At 41.9% G+C, this 23,258-nt stretch overlaps 1 protein-coding gene across 1 annotated transcript in view; it reads right to left on the bottom strand.

Moving 5' to 3' along the window:
- LOC126301597 (odorant receptor Or2-like) overlaps window positions 1-23,258 on the bottom strand; it is a 73,087-nt gene that overhangs the window by 25,764 nt on the left and 24,065 nt on the right. The window contains exons 4-5 of the mRNA XM_049991711.1: window positions 14,598-14,699; window positions 7,644-7,799 (exon numbers count right to left, since the gene is read on the bottom strand). Of these exons, the coding sequence (XP_049847668.1) occupies window positions 7,644-7,799; window positions 14,598-14,699 (258 nt within the window). The remainder of the gene's footprint in view (window positions 1-7,643; window positions 7,800-14,597; window positions 14,700-23,258) is intronic.

Genomic DNA, 23,258 nt, shown 5'->3' with positions numbered 1-23,258 from the left:
CCCAATAACACAAAAATCTTAAAAACATAAAATGTAAACTATAGTCATGTGAGTGGTTTCGCATCGCTACTTTTGTTATTAGGACCTCTCGCTGCGCCGCCTGTTGATGCGCGATAGAGAGCTTCCGTTAGATCTTCTCCACTTCCTGACGCGGCGAAGATTCTTCGCTCACTCCGAGACACCGTTGCGGTGGATGTATGACCTATTGTTAAGTGGCTCGCCTAACAATAGGTCATACAACGAGCGGCAGCCGTGCGCCCGATGCGGTACGGAAGCCTCAGAACGCAACTCCTACTCGCGCTTATCCGGTCTTATAAAGGTAAACACAGCTATCATCAAGCTGTTGTTTAGACTGACATAACTAGTATGTCGTACATCGATTAAGCAATCGCAACAATGACACCATTTTTAATTGAAATAAGGGTTTAATTTATCCGAAAAGGCAGTCTATTGAATAACAAAATATTGTATAAAATCAGAATGTAATCTGCACGTATAATTATTGATATTTTTGCTTTATGAAGATGATTTTTTGAATCACTAATATAAGACATTTTTAAGTTCATTGCTTGGATGAAACGCGTTTCATAATAATATATATAAATGAATGAACTGAATGAAATCTTAAAACCAAATTCGTAAAATTATTTTTAATATCATGAATTTCAAAGGCCAAATGGAGAAACTTGAGGTAAAGAAAAGAAAAATTTTAAGAAAAATCATAGGACCAAAACTTCAAGACAATAAGATTATATACATAAAAAATGAAACTCTCTACAAGAAAACTGAAAAACTTTCAGATATTATGCGAAAAAGAGGACAAATTTTTATGTTCATCTTCTCAGAATGAATTCCATCAGATTAACAAAACAAATCTATGACTTTTTTCGAAATCACTAAACGAAACCAAACTGGTTTACAGAAACTGAGAAAGACCTAGTAGAATTAAAGATTTCAGAAAATTCACTTATCGATCGAACAGCTAAATTAATTACTAAAGATGAAAACATAAGGTTCCAAGACAACTCTACACAAAAGTCCAAACCCTTCATCACGGAAGAAGAGAGGAAAAGAAGATCAGAAAGAATGAAGAAATACTGGCCCTAAGAAAAGAATAACGCACAAAGAAATGATTGATCCAGCGTACCCCAAAGATGGTAAAACGAAGGAGGAAGAAGAACTGTAATTTGTTGAAATATTTGTTATTAAAAATACATTATATATAATACTAAACTTCCTTCACATTCACAGGATATGAAACATATATTGGGTAGACTATAAAAAAAAATGTTAAGCAAATTGACAGAATATAACTTTGAAGTTATATTAATTAGGGTTTTATCTTATTTAGAACAAACGTAAATCTTTATTTTTGTGTTTTCTAAAGTTCACATTGTTTAATTTTAGTGATGTGCACGCTTTTCCCAGACTGTCTAGCGGTCAAAAAAACTGTCTGGCTACCAGTGTGAAAAACGAAGACTGGAAAAGGAAACCGAAACTGGCGCGTTACAAAAGCTGTATCCACACTTGTACCAAAAGGAGCGATGACTCTGAGACTCCAACACCATGTACGGTTGTAAAAGATTTTACGGAATCACAAAGGATGATAATGATAAACAAATTTACTAAGTTCCAAAATCAGTTGGAACTGACGACACTCTGACTCTATCGTCGTCAGAGGAAGTCACTGAAAAAACTCCCACCAACGTGACACCCACAGAAAGCGTTCTACGAACGTCCAGTACTAATCAGCATTGTGGCCAAGAATTTTAATATACGTCGAAATAAGTTTTTTAGTAAGACATGGTCCGCATAAACCATTACATAATAGCGGATTTTCTTCCAATGACAACTATAAACTTTTTATAAGCAATAGACAGCAAGTTTTACGATACTGGATAGTGTACTCTCTTCCACAAAGCGCGTTTACGTTTTTGTAGTAAAATTTTCGTCTGTATTGTTAGTTCTCTTTCAAAGGATGGTTTTAAAAGTTGGAATCACGTCGACGAAAACTCTAAAAGACCATGAGATTTTCAAAAATGACATTCAGGCCCAAAAATCATGGCTAGAAATGACGAAAAAGTTAGTGTTGTAAGACTACAGATATGGCCACTCAAAGAATTATTAATGCCGAAACAAATCGATAGAACGTGGTGCTTCTAAGAATCGTAGCAATTACCGAAATACTTGGTAAAAATGGTCTGGCTTTTTAGGATACAAGCGAAACGTTGTTTTACTATAGTAACGACACTTTTTTAAAAAAAAAATTGAGTTGCTATCTAAATTTGGTCCCATTATGGGAGAGCACGTCGGTAGATTTCTAGGGAAAGAAGAGATTATAGCTCACTGTCTCATGACAAATGTACAAGATAATAGAATTGCTGCATCAAAGTGTAAGGTTTCATATTATTCATGAAATAAAACAAAGTCAAGTATCTTTCCAGAATTCTGAATTGCACTCGTGACATTAGTAAGGTAGAGCAGATGACACTTGCAGTTAAATACAGTATCGCTCAGAAGTATTTTGTAGAGACAATTGATTCGGAAAACAAATTCTTTGGGAGAACATTTAAATGAAAGAACTTAATTATCAAACTTTATAATGTGTACTCTGTTTTCTTAGATAGATTTTACAATTTTTGCATCAATGATAAAACACAAATGAACAAATTACATAAGCTCAAAAGTATTTTGTCAAAACTAAGCAGAAGAAAAACAATAATGAAATCTTACCCATGCTGTTCTTGGTTTAATACTTGGTAGCATAACAGTTTTCGTGTATTGCAGCAGCACACCTGGACTGCATAGAATTCGCGAGTTTGACCAGTCGCGGCTGAGGGATCTTCTTCCATTACCCACACAATTCTTTGTAGAAATACTCTTTGGTGGCGTAATTTTGTTGGCGAAGACGTCTTTTCAGTTCGCGGAAATATGTTCTACGGCTTAAGTCTGGATTTTGGTTTGGTCATTGGAATACCTTTACTTTGCGTCGCGTCAGAACTGTCTTCACATTGCCAGAACTGTGCTTCGGACCATTGTCATGCTGGAATTGCTGGTTACGAGCCATATTTCGTCTTCCGTGAACTATCATGTGGTCCGTTAATATTTCACGTCTCCTCAGACCATTCATTACGCCATGAATTTCGACAACAGGACCTACACCACTTCGTGAGAAACAACCCCACACCATGATACTTCCTCCTCCGCGCTTCACGGTGGGTACGTTGTACTTTCTGTTATTCCTCTTGTTTTTCACCGTCGAACGTACTGTATCCTTCGGAGGAGAAGAGATTAAACTTGTTTCTGAGGTCCATGAAGCGTACCTCTTAGGAAACTGTAGTATGGCCTTCCTACTTTTCGCACTCATCATAGGTTTTCGAGAAGGTCGCCTGTCACTCAAACCTGTAGCTGTTAGGCAACGTTTAACATTCGAAACATGGAAATTCACCCCGTGTTTTACCTGTAGATCACCACGTACTACCGGGGCTGATGTTTTGGAATCAGCGATTGATTGCCTTCGGATGACCCTGTCTTCGTTTTGGGTGATTATTCTGAATCGATCACTTCGTGCATTGTTATTTATCGTCTTTCTTTTTTCCTGAAGAAGGATCCAGATACTCACAAGCTGTTGTGAGATGACTAAGCACCTTCGCAACGAAGGATTGAGTTTTACCTTGACTCAGTGTTGTTAAGATAGCTTGTCTAAAGTGTACTAAATTTTCATTATTTTACGCCTTACTATAAATAAATAAAAATGTTAGAATTAAATTTGCTTTTCTTAGTTAGGTTCCTTCAGTCTTTCTGTTCTACAAAATAAGTATGATCTACTTGGAAACACTGTTCACGACTCAAGTTTCTGCCTACCTGCATTCAGGGAGCAATACATGTAACCGCGGGGAAGTCAAACAGTCTTCTGTCCGAGCAACCGGTTTGTTTCGATCCTGCGTGTAGATAAACACACATACCAGCCTACTAGTTTAACTACAAAATACTTTTGAGCGATACTATGTATTTCAATCAATAAATTTTAGGCTGATGTTGCAGTTAAAATCAGTCAAAGCTTTCTAGGCTTATCACCGCTCGAAAGATCCATAGGTAAACAAATATCGGATATTATTATTGGAGAAGTAAAAGGCCAATACCGGTGTCAATGAAGCAGGGGTGCAGCCTAAAACTAATTAATATAATTGCTGAGCTTCTATGCTCCACGTAGTAGCCACTTCCTCAATCTTGTTAATGATGTGGAAAAAGAAACCTTGGAAGCCAATGATTTCTTCAACATTGTCCAAAAAATATTTTTTTTTTTTCGGCGTCTATTTTCGATGGACAATACTTTTAAAATATGTACAAGGTTATCTCTGCAACCACCGAGTGACTCTAGATGGAAGGACACGATAGAGCCTTTAAAAGTTTTGAGTTTCCATTTGGGATGTGTATACGACACCTTGCTAAGCTTTTACGAAAACCAAGAAGTAAATAATTGAAGAAGACCGGAGAACTTGGGTTTATTAAGTTGTATTAAAATGTTTAAGTTTTTGTATTCATTAGTTATTGCCGCAATATACTAAATTCCTTTACTTCAAGAACCAAATTAAAATTTAAATGTTGTGTGACTAGGGCCTCCTATCGGGTAGACCGTTCGCTGGGTGCAAGTCTTTCGATTTGACGCCACTTCGGCGACAAGATTTTTGTCTAGCCTTTGCACTTGATCTTTTACAGAACTACAAAACATTTTTTATAAATTTTCTGCCGGATTCGTCCTTCGATGAAACTGTTATTACTGCAAAAGTAGTTCCTATCGAAATTGATGTGGAAGCTAATTTTGGAGTAGCCATTACACGAAACCACGTTAGGAGAACAAAAAGGAACTTCTTATACGAAGCATGAGATGTACCCATTAACATCCAAAAAACAATATAAATTCCGGTTTTTTATTTTATAATTGATCAAGCACTGAACAACCTAGTAATGACATTAATTTTTATACAACATACAGTATATGAATTAAACACGACATTCAAAGAAATGATACTAAGACACCGTAAAATTTAGAATATATTGTAACTGATGGTATTCTTTTGTCATAAATGGAGTAGAATTAGCATTGGAAATTTCAGCAGTATCTGGATTTTGGGCAAAAAAGAAAGCCTAAGCAATGTATTGAGCTTAATTATAAGACAAATTTTGTCCAAATATTACTATTACTTTAGGAATATTGCTAAAAATATCAATAACGGTAACTAGTGGTGAAAGCAGTTTCTCTTAGTTAAAAGTAATAAAGAACTTTTTACATTTGACTACTACACAAAATCTTCTTAATGGTTTGGCCTTTTAGGAAATTGTCCATGAAATTAATGGTCAAGCAAATTTGAAAGATGTGTTAAAAAGTTTGCAGAACTGAAAGTAAGGAAAAAAGTTTGTGATTTTAATGTAGTTGATGTTATCTTATTTTGTTTTCAAATTAATAGCAGTTAAAAATGTGAAAAATTATATGGATAATTTGTGGCTGGTTGCAGATATTTCCTAATTAATTTCTACTGATTAGTATTACTTATTAGTATTAACTGATGTTTTATGTTTCTTTCTAAAGATATACTACCATTAAAATTTAAATAAAACTATTTATTTGTGCTCTGTTTGGCCCATTGAAGACGTGCGACCATGTGTGCCCCTGTTAGCAATGTACATTTGCTAGGTATCAGACTGCAAATGACCACTGCATGCTCTTCCCAGTGCAGTGTTCACTCGGAAAATGATCGCGATGGACCTACATTCATTGACTTCTGCAATTCTTTCCAGGTTTGAAACTGATGGTGATTGACAAAGGAAAGTCTCATTTCCAGCCCCCGTCGGTTATGATTTTTTTATTACCATTGTCCTTAAGTAATGTTACATGTCTGTGAGTGATCCACCACTTCTTGTACGCACGTTGGCAGTCTCCATGATGCACCAACATATATGTTACTTTAGTCACGACGTGAGAATGGGCATATATAAGCACTATAACTTCTTTCTACCATTTTGTCACGTCTCACCATCTTACCTTGCTGATTCCATGCAACAGACTATCACATAAAACCACTATATGGCCATGATTTTCGTCGGTGGTGGAGAATCACTTGACCGACTGCTACCAGTCCTAAATTGTCTATAGCGCTATATTTTGTTCGATGAGATTTCGATACTACATAGGATGTGAACATATAATATCCATATGGATTATCAAAGTGGATTCTCGCCATGATGATATACAGGGTGATCAAAAAGTCAGTATAAATTTGAAAACTTAATAAACCACGGAATAATGTAGATAGAGAGGTAAAAATTATCACACGTGCTTGGAATGACATGAGGTTTTATTAGAACAAAGAAAGACAAAGTTCATAAAATGTCCGACAGATGGCGCTGGACAGCAAAACTGCTACCGTTACCGGTGATAGGTAAGCCGATATGTTGCAGAATCGCATCATCCCCAGTCTGGCTGATAAACACCTGCTGGAACGTACGATGTTTATGCAGGATGGCGCTCCACCCCATAGTGCTAGACGCGTGAAAGATCTCTTGCGCGCGTCGTTTGGTGATGATCGTGTGCTCAGCCGCCAGTTTCGTCATGCTTGGCCTCCCATGTCCCCAGACCTCAGTCCGTGCGATTCTTGGCTTATGGGTTACCTGAAGTCGCAAGTGTATCGTGATAGACCGACATCTCTAGGGATGCAGAAAGACAACATCGACGCCAATGCCTCATCATAACTTAGGAAATGCTTTACAGTGCCGTTCACAACATTATTCCTCGACTACAGCTATGGTTGAGGAATGATGGTGGACATATTGAGCATTTCCTGTGAAGAACATTATCTGTGCTTTGTCTTACTTTGTTATACTAATTATTGCTGTTCTGATCAGATGAAGCGCCATCTGTCGGATATTTTTTGAACGTTTGTATTCTTTTTGTTCTAATAAAACCCCATGTCATTCCAAACATGTGTGTCAATTTGTACCTCTCTTTCCGTGATTTATTCAGTTTTCAAATTTATACTGACTTTTCGATCACCCGGTATTCCACCAACTATCAATTTAACTGACTACAAGTCCCTTCGCCGAGAGGGAGGCATCCCTTGATTGTTTACTGGCTTTGCAATATAACCATTCACTGAAAGATGACCTCGATGAAGCACTAGACCCGACCCGGTGCCAGTTACCAATGCTCCAATGAGGGTGGCATGTTGCGGTCTCTTACAGAGCAGAAGCTGCTCTTGTAGGGTGGCCACTTCTAAAAAATAACCGACTTACTATTCTCGTGAACCGAGGATTTTTCGGAGACGTTATGTTACTTCTCCTCGTAATACGTACATACAATATGAAATACGAAGAATATTGCGCATCATTGAGGTAAAATTGGGAAAGTACTACTGTAATACGTATAATATACCCTTCTTTGTGAGTCAGTCTTCGCTTGGTGGTCAGTTGCGAAACAAAGATCCCCAGTGATAAGCAGACCATACTTGGTCTCCACTTACTGATGATGTAGCAGATCTTGAAAATGACGCCCATTTACAGAGAATAAAGGGTCGCAGTTGGAAGGATTTCTACGGTGCTCAGCTGCCGAGAGGAAGGTAGCCCTGTTGGTGGAGTGGACCGCTTACCGACAGAAAGGTGTCCCTGTTGACGGGGTAGACCTTGCCGGCGGTGAGCTGCAGTGGCCTCTGGGCTCTGCACATGACGATCCGCAGCGCGCTGGTCACGCGCTGACCCACGCCCACCCAGGCGCAGCTGTACGCAGCAAGCGACACGGACAGGCCCTATAGGCACCATGTGTCTCATATACAGAGTGAACCAGAAGTTACACGAGCCTAAATTCCAAAATTCAAATCTCTATTAATGCAGTTGTAATGTATACATTCGCAATATAGAGGGTGAAACTTCCTGGCAGATTAAAACTGTGTGCCCGAAAGAGACTCGAACTCGGGACCTTTGCCTTTAGCGGGCAAGTGCTCTACGATCTGAGCTACCGCAGCACAACCCACGCCGAGTCCTCGCAGCTTTACTTCTGCCCGTATCTCGTCTCCTACCATCCAAACTTTACAGAAACTCTTCTGCGAACCTTGCAGCACCCGCGAAAGGCAAAGGTCCCGAGTTCGAGTCTCGGTCGGGCACACAGTTTTAATCTGCCAGGAAGTTTCATATCAGCGCATACTCCGCTGCAGAGAGAAAATCTCATTCCAGTATAGAGGGTGTTATACAAAACATGTTAAACACTTCTAGATGTTGTAGAGAGGACTTGACAGATCAGGTTTTACATAGGAACCTATGTCAGGAACAGCCATCCAACGACGCTACAGATCGTAAAGTATAAAGCGCCGCCGCCAGTAAATGTATGTGTACACAGGATGATTCCGTGATGGGCCGGCCGCGGTGGCCGAGCGGTTCTAGGCGCTTCAACCGGAACCGCGTGACCTCTACGGTCGCCGGTTCGAGTCCTGCCTCGGTCATGGATGTGTGTGATGTCCTTAGGTTAGTTAGATTTAAATAGTTCTACGTTCTAGGGGACTGATGACCTCAGCAGTTAAGTCCCATAGTGCTCAGAGCCATTTGAACCATTCCGTGACGATGTTACAAACTTTGAAGGGTGATGGAGATGGATAAATGTATCAGTTTGAGGTAAGGGTCCTGCCCCGAAACGAACGAGTCTAAAGTTGTAAGAGAAAACCGTTCTGATACCTCTGGTCTTGGAAAAAATGTACTGGTACTGTTGTAGATTAAAACTGAAGAAACTACAAAAAGGTGCTAATTTAAGGAGATGGGACCTCGATAAACTGACTAAACCAGAGGTTCTACAGAGTTTCAGGGAGAGCATAAGGGAACAATTGATAGGAATGGGGGAAAGAAATACAGTAGAAGAAGAATGGGTAGCTTTGAGTCATGAAGTAGTGAAGGCAGCAGACGATCAAGTAGGTCAAAAGACGAGGGCTAATAGAAATCCTTGGGTAACAGAAGAAATATTGAATTTAATTGATGAAAGGAGAAAATATAAAAATACAGTAAACGAAGCAGGCAAAAATGAATACACAAGTCTCAAAAATGAGATCGACAGGAAGTGCAAAATGGCTAAGCAGGCTTGGCTAGAGGACAAATGTAAGGATGTAGAGGCTTATCTCACGAGGGGTAAGATAAATACTGCCTACAGGAAAATTAAAGGGACCTTTAGAGGGAAGAGAACCACTTGTATGAATGTCAAGAGCTCAGATGGAAACCTAGTTCTAAGGAAAGAAGGGAAAGCAGAAAGGTGGAAGGAGTATATAGAGGGTCTATACAAGGGCGATGTACTTGAGGACAATGTAATGGAAATGGAAGAGGATGTAGATGAAGACGAAATGGGAGATACAATACTGCGTGAAGAGTTTGACAGAGCACTGAAAGAAGTGAGTCGAAACAAGGCCCTCGGAGTAGAGAACATTCCATTAGAACTACTGACGGTCTTGGTAGATCCAGTCCTGACAAAACTCTACCATCTGGTGAGCAAGATGTATGAAACACGCGAAATACCCTCAGACTTCAAGAAGAATATAATAATTCCAATCCCAAAGAAAGCAGGTGTTGACAAATGTGAAAATTATCGAACAATCAGTTTAATAAGTCACAGCTGCAAAATACTAACACGAATTCTTTACAGACGAATGGAAAAACTGGTAGAAGTCGACCTTGGGGAAGATCGGTTTGGATTCCGTAGAAATGTTGGAACACGTGAGGCAATACTAACCTTACGACGTATCTTACAAGAAAGATTAAGAAAAGGCAAACCTACGTTTCTAGCATTTGTAGACTTAGAGAAAGCTTTTGGCAATGTTAACTGGAATACTCTCTTTCAAATTCTGAAGGTGGCAGGGGTAAAATACAGGGAGCGAAAGACCATTTACAATTTGTACAGAAACCAGATGGCAGTAATAAGAGTCGAGGGACATGAAACGGAAGCAGTTGTTGGTAAGGGAGTAAGACAGGGTTGTAGCCTCTCCCCGATGTTATTCAATCTGTATATTGAGCAAGCAGTAAAGGAAACAAAAGAAAAATTCAGAGTAGGTATTAAAATCCATGGAGAAGAAATAAAAACTTTGAGGTTCGCTGATGACATTGTAATTCCGTCAGAGACAGCAAAGGACTTGGAAGGAATGGACAGTGTCTTGAAAGGAGGATATAAGATGAACATCAACAAAAGAAAAACGAGGATAATGGAATGTAGTCGAATTAAGTCGGGTGATGCTGAGGGAATTAGATTAGGAAATGAGATACTTAAAGTATTAAAGGAGGTTTGCTATTTGGGGAGCAAAATAACTGATGACGGTCGAAGTAGAGAGGATATAAAATGTAGACTGGCAATGGCAAGGAAAGCGTTTGTGAAGAAGAGAAATTTGTTAACATCGAGCATAGATTTAAGTGTCAGGAAGTCGTTTCGGAAAGTATATGTATGGAGTGTAGCCATGTATGGAAGTGAAACATGGACGATAAATAGTATGGACAAGAAGAGAATAGAAGCTTTCGAAATGTGGTGCTACAGAAGAATGCTGAAGATTATATGCGTATGTGGAAGTATTGAATAGAATTGGGGAGAAGAGGAGTTTGTGGCATAACTTGACAAAAAGAAGGGACCGGTTGGTAGGATATGTTTTGAGGCATCAAGGGATCACAAATTTAGCATTGGAGGGCAGCGTGGAGGGTAAAAATCGTAGAGGGAGACCAAGAGATGAATAAGCTAAGCAGATTCAGAAGGATGTATGTTGCAGTAGGTACTGGGAGATGAAGAAGCTTGCACAGGGTAGAGTAGCATGGAGAGCTGCATAAAACCAGTCTCAGGACTGAAGACCACAGCAACAACAACTGTTGTTGCTACGATTTTAGGGTAGGCAACTTCGAGAGGTGTTGTATGGACCAAGAAAAGAAAAAAAAAGTTTAGTGAACATGGGCTCTAAAATGCACTTATAAGAAACTATAAGCAGTTGATCAACAGAGGAGATGTGTTTCACACCAGCGAAGGTGAAAAAGTGTCATCTCTGAAAGTTGCATACCATACATTCTTAGCAACAACAGTACCGGTACACGTATTCCACTGTCAGAGGTATCGGAATCATTTTCGCTTAGAACTTTCGACTTGTTCGTTTGCGGACCAGGAACCATTACCTCAGATTGATTCGTTTATTCTCGAAAGTTTGTAACATCAACACGAAATCACCCTGTATATACATAGGTTTACAGGCCCCGGCGCTTATAACTTTGACGATCTGTAGCGTTATCGGATCACGTTTCCGGACATGGTTCCTACGTAAAACTTGATCTACTAAGTCCCCTCTACGACCTCAAGAAGTGTGTAACATGAATTGTGAAACTCTCTGTATATTTTCTTATAACAGATGTTGAACATGACCTCCGTGTGGTGTAACACAAGCTGCAATATATTTTTCATGTTAGCTGCTGCTTTTTTGGATAGTGCTGCACTACGCAGACTATTTCGTCTTTGATGTTCTGTTTCAGTTGTTCGAATGTGTGATGGTTGTCATTATAGACGTTATCCTTCAGATATCGCCGTAGAAAAAATCGGGAGACATAAATCTAAGGATCTAGATGGCCACAGACACGTGAAATAATGAATGCACCAAAGAACTCAAGCAACGTTATCACGGTGCTATTCGCTGTGTGTGCTGCTACACCATCTTACTGCAGCCATCAGCGTTGCTCATCAGTCCCTAATAATGCTACCATCTGTTTGGTGATGTCCTGCTAACGTACAGCTATTATATTATCCGAGAAAAAAAAAATGGGCCTGCAATTCTTTTTCATGAAATTGCACACCAAACGCCGCCTTTTGTTAATGTAATGGGGTCTCATGGAAAACGTAAGGGTTTCCTGAACTCCAATATCTGTCATTTTAGATGTTAGACACTTCATGAGTGTTGGAAATATAACCCAACACCTGAAAACTGTTACGAATAAAACGCGAAATCCATTTAGCTGACACAGTTTTCGTATCGACTTTCATTGTGAACGTAGCTGAAACGCGCACATAATTTCCAATGAGGCATCACTTAACACCGAAGGTCCGCCAGAACGTTCACAATTATTCACACTACCAGTTTTTTTGGAACAGGCGACTTCGCCTGAAATCGTTGATTTTCTAGACAAGCTTGTTTGACGAAGAGCTACACTAAAGTTTTCCTGACATTTTAAGGAAGACCGATTTGAAGCAATTTTCAAGAAAGAACACACGTTGAACTTGGGAAAAACGCATGTCAGTTTGCACGCCACTCAGTACTGACATCAATAGGGTGTGCTGTGGGTGCTGTTACACCATCTTCATGCAGCCATCAGTGTTGTGTATCATATACACTCCTGGAAATGGAAAAAAGAACACATTGACACCGGTGTGTCAGACCCACCATACTTGCTCCGGACACTGCGAGAGGACTGCACAAGCAATAATCACACGCGCGGCACAGCGGACACACCAGGAACCGCGGTGTTGGCCGTCGAATGGCGCTAGCTGCGCAGCATTTGTGCACCGCCGCCGTCAGTGTCAGCCAGTTTGCCGTGGCATACGGAGCTCCACCGCAGTCTTTAACACTGGTAGCATGCCGCGACAGTGTGGACGTGAACCGTATGTGCAGGTGACGGACTTTGAGCGAGGGCGTATAGTGGGCATGCGGGAGGCCGGGTGGACGTACCGCCGAATTGCTCAACACGTGGGGCGTCAGGTCTCTACAGTACATCGATGTTGTCGCCAGTGGTCGGCGGAAGGTGCACGTGCCCGTCGACCTGGGACCGGACCGCAGCGACGCACGGATGCACGCCAAGACCGTAGGATCCTACACTGTGCCGTCGGGGACCGCACCGCCACTTCCCAGCAAATTAGGGACACTGTTGCTCCTGGCGTATCGGCGAGGACCATTCGCAACCGTCTCCATGAAGCCGGGCTACGGTCCCGCACACCGTTAGGCCGTCTTCCGCTCACGCCCCAACATCGTGCAGCCCGCCTCCAGTGGTGTCGCGACAGGCGTGAATGGAGGGACGAATGGAGATGTGTCGTCTTCAGCGATGAGAGTCGCTTCTGCCTTGGTGCCAATGATGGTCGTATGCATGTTTGGCGCCGTGCAGGTGAGCGCCACAATCAGGACTGCATACGACCGAGACACACAGGGCCAACACCCGGCATCATTGTGTGGGGAGCGATCTCCTACACTGGCCGTACACCTCTGGTGATCGTCGAGGGGACACTGAATAGTGCACGGTACATCCAAACCGTCATCGAACCCATCGTTCTACCATTCCTAGACCGGCAAGGGAACTTGCTGTTCCAACAGGACAATGCACGTCCGCATGTATCGCGTGCCACCCAACGTGCTCTAGAAGGTGTAAGTCAACTACCCTGGCCAGCAAGATCTCCGGATCTGTCCCCCATTGAGCATGTTTGGGACTGGATGAAGCGTCGTCTCGCGCGGTCTGCACGTCCAGCACGAACGCTGGTCCAACTGAGGCGCCAGGTGGAAATGGCATGGCAAGCCGTTCCACAGGACTACATCCAGCATCTCTACGATCGTCTCCATGGGAGAATAGCAGCCTGCATTGCTGCGAAAGGTGGATATACACTGTACTAGTGCCGACATTGTGCATGCTCTGTTGCCTGTGTCTATGTGCCTGTGGTTTTGTCAGTGTGATCATGTGATGTATCTGACCCCAGAAATGTGTCAATAAAGTTTCCCCTTCCTGGGACAATGAATTCACGGTGTTCTTATTTCAATTTCCAGGAGTGTATTTTGCGTCTCCCCCAAGGTCACCCGTTGCCAAGGTAAACATTCCTGCTGGTAACGTGGTGTGTCAGCAGTGTCAAAGTTTGTCAAGAATGTCTTCTGCCACTCATCGCAATACGAAATGGCGTTTTCTATCGCGAAATGTGTGGCAATCAACGCTCCAGGGAAAGTGGTCGCTTCATTTATGCCTTTTATGCCACCCCATTGAGGCCTTTTCGCACCGATGCTGAACGGCAGTGCGAAATGTTTTCCTCGGCCACTCACAAGAAAACCGTGTGATTTCAACGCTGGGCGCCACGATTCTGACCTCTATGGCAGAGGAGTCAAAGGAAAGAGTGAAATGTGGTTAAGAGGAGTGTCACGAGCTTCCGAGCGTTTGTTACGTCCATGGTGGCATTGGGGAGAAGTTTGGTGAAATTTGGTGCAAATATGAAAGCATTAACCCATCTTATAGCTCACACGAACTTCTGAGCTGTGGCCTTTCTTTCACATGTGTCGACACCTTGCTATTGAAGACTCGTTGAGCCAGAGATTGACTCGCATGATGCTATGCTTTTGCACCATTACACAGGTAGGTGTACACACCTTTAAGCCAAATTTCAAACTCAAGTGTAGCAACGTGTAGAAATTAAGGTGTTTCGAAAAAGTGATTCTCTAATTCTGTTGAGCAGCGTAGTTTAAATTCTAAACAGAGATTTTTAAAAAATGGTTTTAAAGGGTCTATTATGAAAATTCAAAAACTGTGGCAATTCCATTTGTTTGCTAATATATTCGTATAACTACCATTAACGAAACATTATTACTTACTGCTTCCATTATATCGTGTCCACACCAGCAATAGACGAATATCTGTAGAGCCGGGATTGGAAGGAACATGGCGCATTTTATCACCCCACTGCCTTCGGGATTCTGAAAGGACACAAGGCAATTCGATAACTAATACCAGAAATAGCAGCCTAAAACTACTTTTCGAAGACAACGGCGCTGTAGGTAAAGTTTGACCACCGAAATGCTGAGATGTTTTCATATGGAATGCACAATTTTATTTCGAAATAACTCACTGTTATTGGCACTAGATACCTTTGCTGTATGTCAAGATATCGATCAAAAACACAAGACGATGTCAATGAAGTGAACTTGAAGTAAAGATTGTCACTTTGTGATATTGTCTCATTTGTTTAAAGGATTCTCCTCCAGTTAGACAGCCATAGTTACCTTTCCCTTTGCATTTTAGGTATACGAGTTGGTAATAAAAATTATTGTGTACTGAATGGCCTTTCAGTTAATGCTAGTGTTGTAAAATATCCTGACAATTATTTATAATCATTTAGCTAATCTTATTTGTTAAACCAAGATCTATGAATAACCGTTTTCACTTTACCCGACCTCTTGCATTGTCTTGGAGAATAAACAAATTATGTTTGTTCATATGACTTTTTAAAATCGTGTTTACACAAATGATGTGCATAAAAAAGAGAACATTCCTCCAGCATAGATTTAACCTTAAAATTCACAAAATTATATTCTTTCCTGTTTTTTTGTCTTTGTCATGAGTAATTCGTAACAAGACATTGTCTCTGCAAGGCAGGCAGTCTCCTATTCGATTTCGCGAATGCTTTTCAATAAGGCTGACATGATTACGGTTAAACCGCAACCATATCCAAATTCATTACTGTTGAAAAGTGATTGTAAAGATAAGAAGACAACTAATGTCTGAAGTAGTGCTGGAGGGAACTGCCACCATGAATCCTGCAGGGCTGTCCAAAAGTCCGTGTGAGTACGAGGGGTTGGAGATCTCTTCTGAATAGCACGTTGCAAAGCATCCCAAATATACTCAACAATCTTCATGTCTGAGGAGTTCGGTGGCCAGCGGAAGTGTTTATTCTCAGAAGAGTGTTCCTGGAGCCACTCTGTAGCAATTCTGGATGTGAGAGGTGTCGCATTGTCCTGCTGGAATTGCCCAAGTCCATCGAAATGCACAAAGGACATGAATGGAGACAGGTGATCAGACAGGATGCTTACGTACGTGTCACCTGTCATAGTCGTATCTAGAGGTATCAGAGTCCCATATCACTCCAACTGCACGCGCTCCACACCATTACCGAGCGTTCATCAGCTTGAACAGTCGCCTGCTGACATGTAGGGTCCACAGATTCATGAGGTTGTCTCCATACCCGTACACGTCCATCCGCTCATTACAGTTTGAAACGAGACTCGTCCGACCAGATAACATGTTTCCGGTCATCAACAGTCCAATGTCGGTGTTGACCGGCACAGGCGGGGCTTAAAGCCTTGCGTCGTGCAGTCATCATGGGGCACACAAGCGGGCCTTCGGCTCCGAAAGCTCGTGTCGAATATGTTTCGTTGAATGGTTCTCACGCTGACACCTGTTGATGGCCGAGTATTTTTGAAATCTGCAGCAGTTTGTGGAAGGGTTGCACTTCTGTCACGTTGAAGTACACTCCTGGAAATGGAAAAAAGAACACATTGACACCGGTGTGTCAGACCCACCATACTTGCTCCGGACACTGCGAGAGGGCTGTACAAGCAATGATCACACGCACGGCACAGCGGGCAAACCAGGAACCGCGGTGTTGGCCGTCGAATGGCGCTAGCTGCGCAGCATTTGTGCACCGCCGCCGTCAGTGTCAGCCAGTTTGCCGTGGCATACGGAGCTCCATCGCAGTCTTTAACACTGGTAGCATGCCGCGACAGCGTGGACGTGAACCGTATGTGCAGTTGACGGACTTTGAGCGAGGGCGTATAGTGGGCATGCGGGAGGCCGGGTGGACGTACCGCCGAATTGCTCAACACGTGGGGCGTGAGGTCTCCACAGTACATCGATGTTGTCGCCAGTGGTCGGCGGAAGATGCACGTGCCCGTCGACGTGGGACCGGACCGCAGCGACGCACGGATGCACGCCAAGACCGTAGGATCCTACGCAGTGCCGTAGGGGACCGCACCGCCACTTCCCAGCAAATTAGGGACACTGTTGCTCCTGGGCTATCGGCGAGGACCATTCGCAACCGTCTCCATGAAGCTGGGCTACGGTCCCGCACACCGTTAGGCCGTCTTCCGCTCACGCCCCAACATCGTGCAGCCCGCCTCCAGTGGTGTCGCGACAGGCGTGAATGGAGGGACGAATGGAGACGTGTCGTCTTCAGCGACGAGAGTCGCTTCTGCCTTGGTGCCAATGATGGTCGTATGCGTGTTTGGCGCCGTGCAGGTGAGCACCACAATCAGGACTGCATACGACCGAGGCACACAGGGTCAACACCCGGCATCATGGTGTGGGGAGCGATCTCCTACACTGGCCGTACACCTCTGGTGATCGTCGAGGGGACATTGAATAGTGCACGGTACATCCAAACCGTCATCGAACCCATCGTTCTACCATTCCTAGACCGGCAAGGGAACTTGCTGTTCCAACAGGACAATGCACGTCCGCATGTATCCCGTGCCACCCAACGTGCTCTAGAAGGTGTAAGTCAACTACCCTGGCCAGCAAGATCTCCGGATCTGTCCCCCATTGAGCATGTTTGGGACTGGATGAAGCGTCGTCTCACGCGGTCTGCACGTCCAGCACGAACGCTGGTCCAACTGAGGCGCCAGGTGGAAATGGCATGGCAAGCCGTTCCACAGGACTACATCCAGCATCTCTACGATCGTCTCCATGGGAGAATAGCAGCCTGCATTGCTGCGAAAGGTGGATATACACTGTACTAGTGCCGACATTGTGCATGCTCTGTTGCCTGTGTCTATGTGCCTGTGGTTCTGTCAGTGTGATCATGTGATGTATCTGACCCCAGGATTGTGTCAATAAAGTTTCCACTTCCTGGGACAATGAATTCACGGTGTTCTTATTTCAATTTCCAGGAGTGTATTCTCTTCAGTCGTCGTTGACTCCATTCTTGCACGATCTTTTTTCGGCCGCAGCGATGTCGGAGATTTGACGTTTTGCCGGATTCCTGATATTCACGGTACACTAGTGAAATGGTCTACGGGAAAATTCCCACTTCATCGCTACTCGGAGATGCTGTGTCCCATCACTCTTGCGCCGATTATAACACCATGTTCAAACTCATTAAATCTTGATAGCCTGCCACTGTAGCATCAGTAACCAACCTAACAATTGCGCCAGACACTTGTTGTCTTATATAGGCCTTGCTGACTGCAGCGCCGTGTTCTGCCTGTTTACATATCTCTGTATTTGAATACAGCATGCCTAAAGCAGTTTGTTTGCTGCTTCAGTGTAATTCCTAACAATAGTTGTTTGTAATTTAGCAAAAGTATTTTCTCTGCCACTTCCGTTTACTCCACCAAGTATATTGTTCGTATTGTCAACAAATAAACACAAACATTCATTCTATGCAGTTATACAGGGTGAGTCACTAACCATTGCCACCTAGAATAACTCCGAACGTATGATAGTAGCTGAAAACTTTGTGAGACAAATGTCGCATGGGACAATGCATGCTATAATATGACCATTTTTGTTGTTGTTGCTGGATAGGGTCGCGTCAGAGATATGAAGGTCATCATTTTTTTTAATGGGCTGCTTTACTTTGGTACTTATTTAATGATAGCGGCTATCGAGACGAATCCAATGATGTGTAACAGTAAAACCTTTGAAGGGCAACGATGATAAAAAAGGTGGCATGAACGTCCATTTACATAAGATGTTCGAAGTGATGACCATTGGTATCAATGCAGTGCTGCAATCTTCTTATCATGGATTGAGTGGTATTCCTTCTGTAAATGGACGTTCATGCCACCTTTTTTTTTACCATCGTTGCCCTTCAAAGACTTTACTGTTACACATCATTGGATTCGTCTCGACAGCCGATATCAGAAAATAAGTACCAACTATAGCATCCCTTTTAAAAAAACAAAACAAAGTTGACCTTCACCTCTCTGAAGTGACCTCACATAGCAACAAAAAATCAACGTCATATTATGGCCCCCTTTGTCCCATGCAACTTTTGTCTCACAAACTTTTCAGCTCCCATCATACTTTCGGAGTTATTCTTGGTGGCTATAGTTAGTGACTCATCCTGTATATAGAACCGACATCATAGTCTTAGGCATTAGATTAGAAGTTTAATTTTCAATGGAAATAAATTCCAATGCTTTGATGATTTGCGGTCGCAGGTATCAATGGATATACTTCCAAAGTTTATAAGATCAAGATCTTCTTAAAGAAGTTGTTTGCTCCAAGGAGTTAATACATTAGTAACAATGGTTTCAACTTTGATTCGTTTACAGCTGAACTTCACATCATAAAGTTTTAAACGACATTTGTTGTACAATCCATGGAACTTAGCTATGATTACGACAAACAGTACAGTATGAAAAAGTTCCCTCAGCTGCAGCCAACATAACCTCTTCATTTCCTTCAATTTTACAAATTACGCTTTTACTATTCACCAAATCTATCCCGATACTAGTTAAAGCTCATAACTGTAACATGTGTGGGTCTCACTATATAGAACCAAGTTTAATGAAAAGTCTTATAGCAATTAAGGTGAAGCACCAGATTCACCTTCAATGACAGTATTGTATCTTTCGTTGTTTAATTAACTTAAAAGCTCTGTGATTCTGAATATTAAGGATCTGCTTTCATGATAGCCCTCTAGTTTCATGATAGCCCTTTAATAATACATGTTTTAACTTTCTAAAGGAATGTTTCATAGAAACAAAGTAAGCAGAATTTCTTAGGATGTGCGAAACATACTAGCCTAGAGTGCTTCTTTTTTTTCTTTTTTTGGTGAAGAAGCTATTTAATTTACAACTTGTTGCAACAGCAGCAGAAGGAGCCATCATATGTTTCTTTATCACGCTGAACAATAGCAAAGTTCACACTATGTGCTATCGAAAAAGTGGCATTGGAAAAAGTTGGAAGAAAAGGTGTATTTGTGTTTAGGCATAATAACTTAGTTCAGTCAACTGCGATCACTAAACTAAACAAATTTCGTCTGTCTTCATTGTTCACAAAACGCGCTAAAGAGAGATAACAATAAGTGAGATAAACGCCGTTACAGTATTTCTCACAATAATAAAAATTGTTCGATTTTTAATTTTGAAAGACGGAGTCAAGAAAATACGGTATCTATTCACGTCCCAACAAAAGACTGGGGACGCGGGAGACACAAGCAGAAAAAGTGGACTGTCCCTTTTGTTTTTACGGGACGATTGGAAGGATTTTCGTTGAAGAACCACTATGCTAAAGACCCTTGAGGATATCACTAGATCCTGTGTACTACAATGTTCGGATGCACACATGAACTACATTGAACAGAAATTAATCTGAAAGTCTTTTATGAAATTTGTCTTGAGCATTTAGAGAACCTACTCTTGAGGATAATGCATTTCCGGTTACAGCTCCTGATACCTAACAGAGCCTAACTTTTCGACTCAGGTAATTTCCAGGAAGAAAATCAGTGACTGTAAGGTCATTACAGCATCAAATGGTAAACTGGACGTCAGAAAAGACAGTAAAATATTTAATCTCAGCAAAGTGGAATGGAAACATATCACAAATTATCTGATTCGGTAACATCATTCATTTCTTATGACGAAGATGTCGAGTATCAATGGATAAAATTCGGGAGTATTATGTACTACGCTTTGGCCGTGTATGGTATTGTATACTACGCTTTGGCCGTGTGTGTGTAGTGGTGGTCTGCAAGTGATGTCAAAAATCCATCGTGGTTCTACTAGCGTGTTAGAAAGTTACTACGAAAGCGAAGAGAGTTCAACCCAGATTTAAGCAAGTGAATGCCTTATTGACATACAAAAACTGTAGAAGTTGGAAACGAATGTAAGCAGGGCATTTCGCGAAGGCACTGAAGGCAAAATTTTGACGACTATTCTGATAAAAAGCCTAATACATTTTGGTCTTGTAAAGTCAGTAAACGGATCAAAATCATCCATATATTGGCACAGAGATCATTGTAGCATTGAAATTAACGGAGAGAAAGCGGTAATACGGTACTAACATTGATGATTCGAACTTATTTCACTGCAGAGATCTCTGATACGGTTCCTCCTTTCAAACATCGCACTAACGCATAAATGACGCAAATTAAAAAAGTAATGGTCAAATGGATAGTCAGTATAAATTTCAACAGGAAAAACAACTGAACCTGATGAGTTACCTGTACAATTCTAGGCACCTTAAGCGTATTTGCTCTCTTTAGCAGCAGTGGCGAGTTCAAGACAAAGAGACGCAAAAGCATCTGCAACAGATACCGAAGACAAAGCTGTCGCATGTTCAGGATCTGTTTTAAATCCATGGTGACAAAGCTCGTGGCTGAAACCTTGAATATTGTAGACAAAATACTGTAAAAAGAGGGGAGTGAGTTGGAAAGTTATTAAATATGCAGGTTATCAGTTAACTCTAACAGATATTTAAAAAAATCTTTAAAAATGTTGAAGGAAATGAGAAAACGTGAGAAGAATTTTGAAATGGTTAATTTCCAAGAAAAAAGAAACACTGTCCAGTAAATTTAAGGATCAAGGGAAAGTGTCTAGAGCAAGAAAACTTCGTCATTTACTATGAGTGCTTACTACAGATTGAAACTGTACCAAAGAAATGAAAACAAGGATAACATGTGGAAAGAAACTCTTCGGAAAAATACAACGGTTGCCAATAATAAGATATAAGAATGATATAAGAAAGACATGTGAAAAGTGACTTTTAGGGAGTATAGTTCCCTATGATTCAGGAACTTTGACAATAGAGAGAAAGAGGAGAAATATCAGGAAACCTCTGAAATCTGACTGCGGAGATGGATGGAGAAAATTAATTCGGTAGCCAGAATAGAGTGTGGTGACGTGTTTCAAAGAGTAAAGGTAAAAGTTAACGCTCCTAAGCTATGTTAGAAGGAAATAAGTAAACCGAGTTGAATACATTTTTAAAAAAATGTTTGCAAAAGAGTGTCTTCGAAGGGAAAAATAAGGTGAAAGAAGCAGAGATAGAAGAGCTGAAGAGAATGGCAAGTAGTACGATACAGAATATTGTAGAGGGCAATTTTCGAATGGAACCTCTTACTCAATAGATTTATATATGATGATGACGATTATGATGATGGTTTCTGTCTAGAACAAGGCCAGCACGGCGTGCCAAACTTCACACGGGCCAGGAGCGCGGGCCACGGCCATTCCAAGGCCCCGCCTGTATCGCCTTCGCTAGTTCCTTCCCGAAGTAGTCTGTACAGCGCGACAATTCATTTTGTTTTGCGGTGTGGCATCTTTCTATCGGCAAAGCTCTCTTCAATTCGGCAGAACTGTGGTGTCAGCGGTGTTTGCCCTTCGCTATTTATTCGTGATGTGAAGGACGTTCACAGGTCCAGTGGATATTCGCACAAAAAGAGGCATTCTTCAAAAATGAATAGGAATGACACACGAGAGGGATTAGGATTCTCACTTGAGAGAGGGCTGCATATTTGCTACGAAACAATACTGCAATACCATACGGAAAGTATTTAAAGATTTAATTGACAGTAAATGAGCAAAGAATTACAACGATCGACAGACGGGATTCATTGTACAATACATCAAGAAGCACTTCGTGCTAAATTTGCAGGCATACTGCACGTGAAGACATTGGTGATACGAAGAGTAAGATATTGCAAGATGAGGAACAACTTTCTGATGCTTTTAAAAAGAAACAGTCTAGTTCCCTAAGCTCACTCCCGTTAAAGAAAACGCGAGATTCGAATACCTTATGACCTTTAAAGAATTACAAAGATAGTTTCCTAAACGTTTTGAGAATACTGTCAGTCTTACATGTGTTTTCGAGCTGCTTTGAAGACCGTTTGCCATTTCAGTTCAAAGAGCCCTTGTGTATGTGCATATATAACTGAATGACCTGAAAAGAAATTCCTGTTTTAATGATAAATCGTTTCACGTTAAAATTGTCCAGGACGTTTACATCGTTTTCCTCTGGCAGACTTTCCACGTCTCTATGTTGTTGCAAAAGTGCTACAGTATTTCGATGGACATACACTCCTGGAAATGGAAAAAAGAACACATTGACACCGGTGTGTCAGACCCACCATACTTGCTCCGGACACTGCGAGAGGGCTGTACAAGCAATGATCACACGCACGGCACAGCGGACACACCAGGAACCGCGGTGTTGGCCGTCGAATGGCGCTAGCTGCGCAGCATTTGTGCATCGCCGCCGTCAGTGTCAGCCAGTTTGCCGTGGCATACGGAGCTCCATCGCAGTCTTTAACACTGGTAGCATGCCGCGACAGCGTGGACGTGAACCGTATGTGCAGTTGACGGACTTTGAGCGAGGGCGTATAGTGGGCATGCGGAAGGCCGGGTGGACGTACCGCCGAATTGCTCAACACGTGGGGCGTGAGGTCTCAACAATACATCGATGTTGTCGCCAGTAGTCGGTGGAAGGTGCACGTGCCCGTCGACCTGGGACCGGACCGCAGCGACGCACGGATGCAC

This window comes from Schistocerca gregaria, chromosome 1, assembly GCF_023897955.1.
Source record: "Schistocerca gregaria isolate iqSchGreg1 chromosome 1, iqSchGreg1.2, whole genome shotgun sequence".
NCBI lineage: Eukaryota > Metazoa > Arthropoda > Insecta > Orthoptera > Acrididae > Schistocerca > Schistocerca gregaria.
The sequence above is the reverse complement of the archived record's forward strand: the minus strand, read 5'-3'. Positions and strand labels throughout refer to the sequence as shown.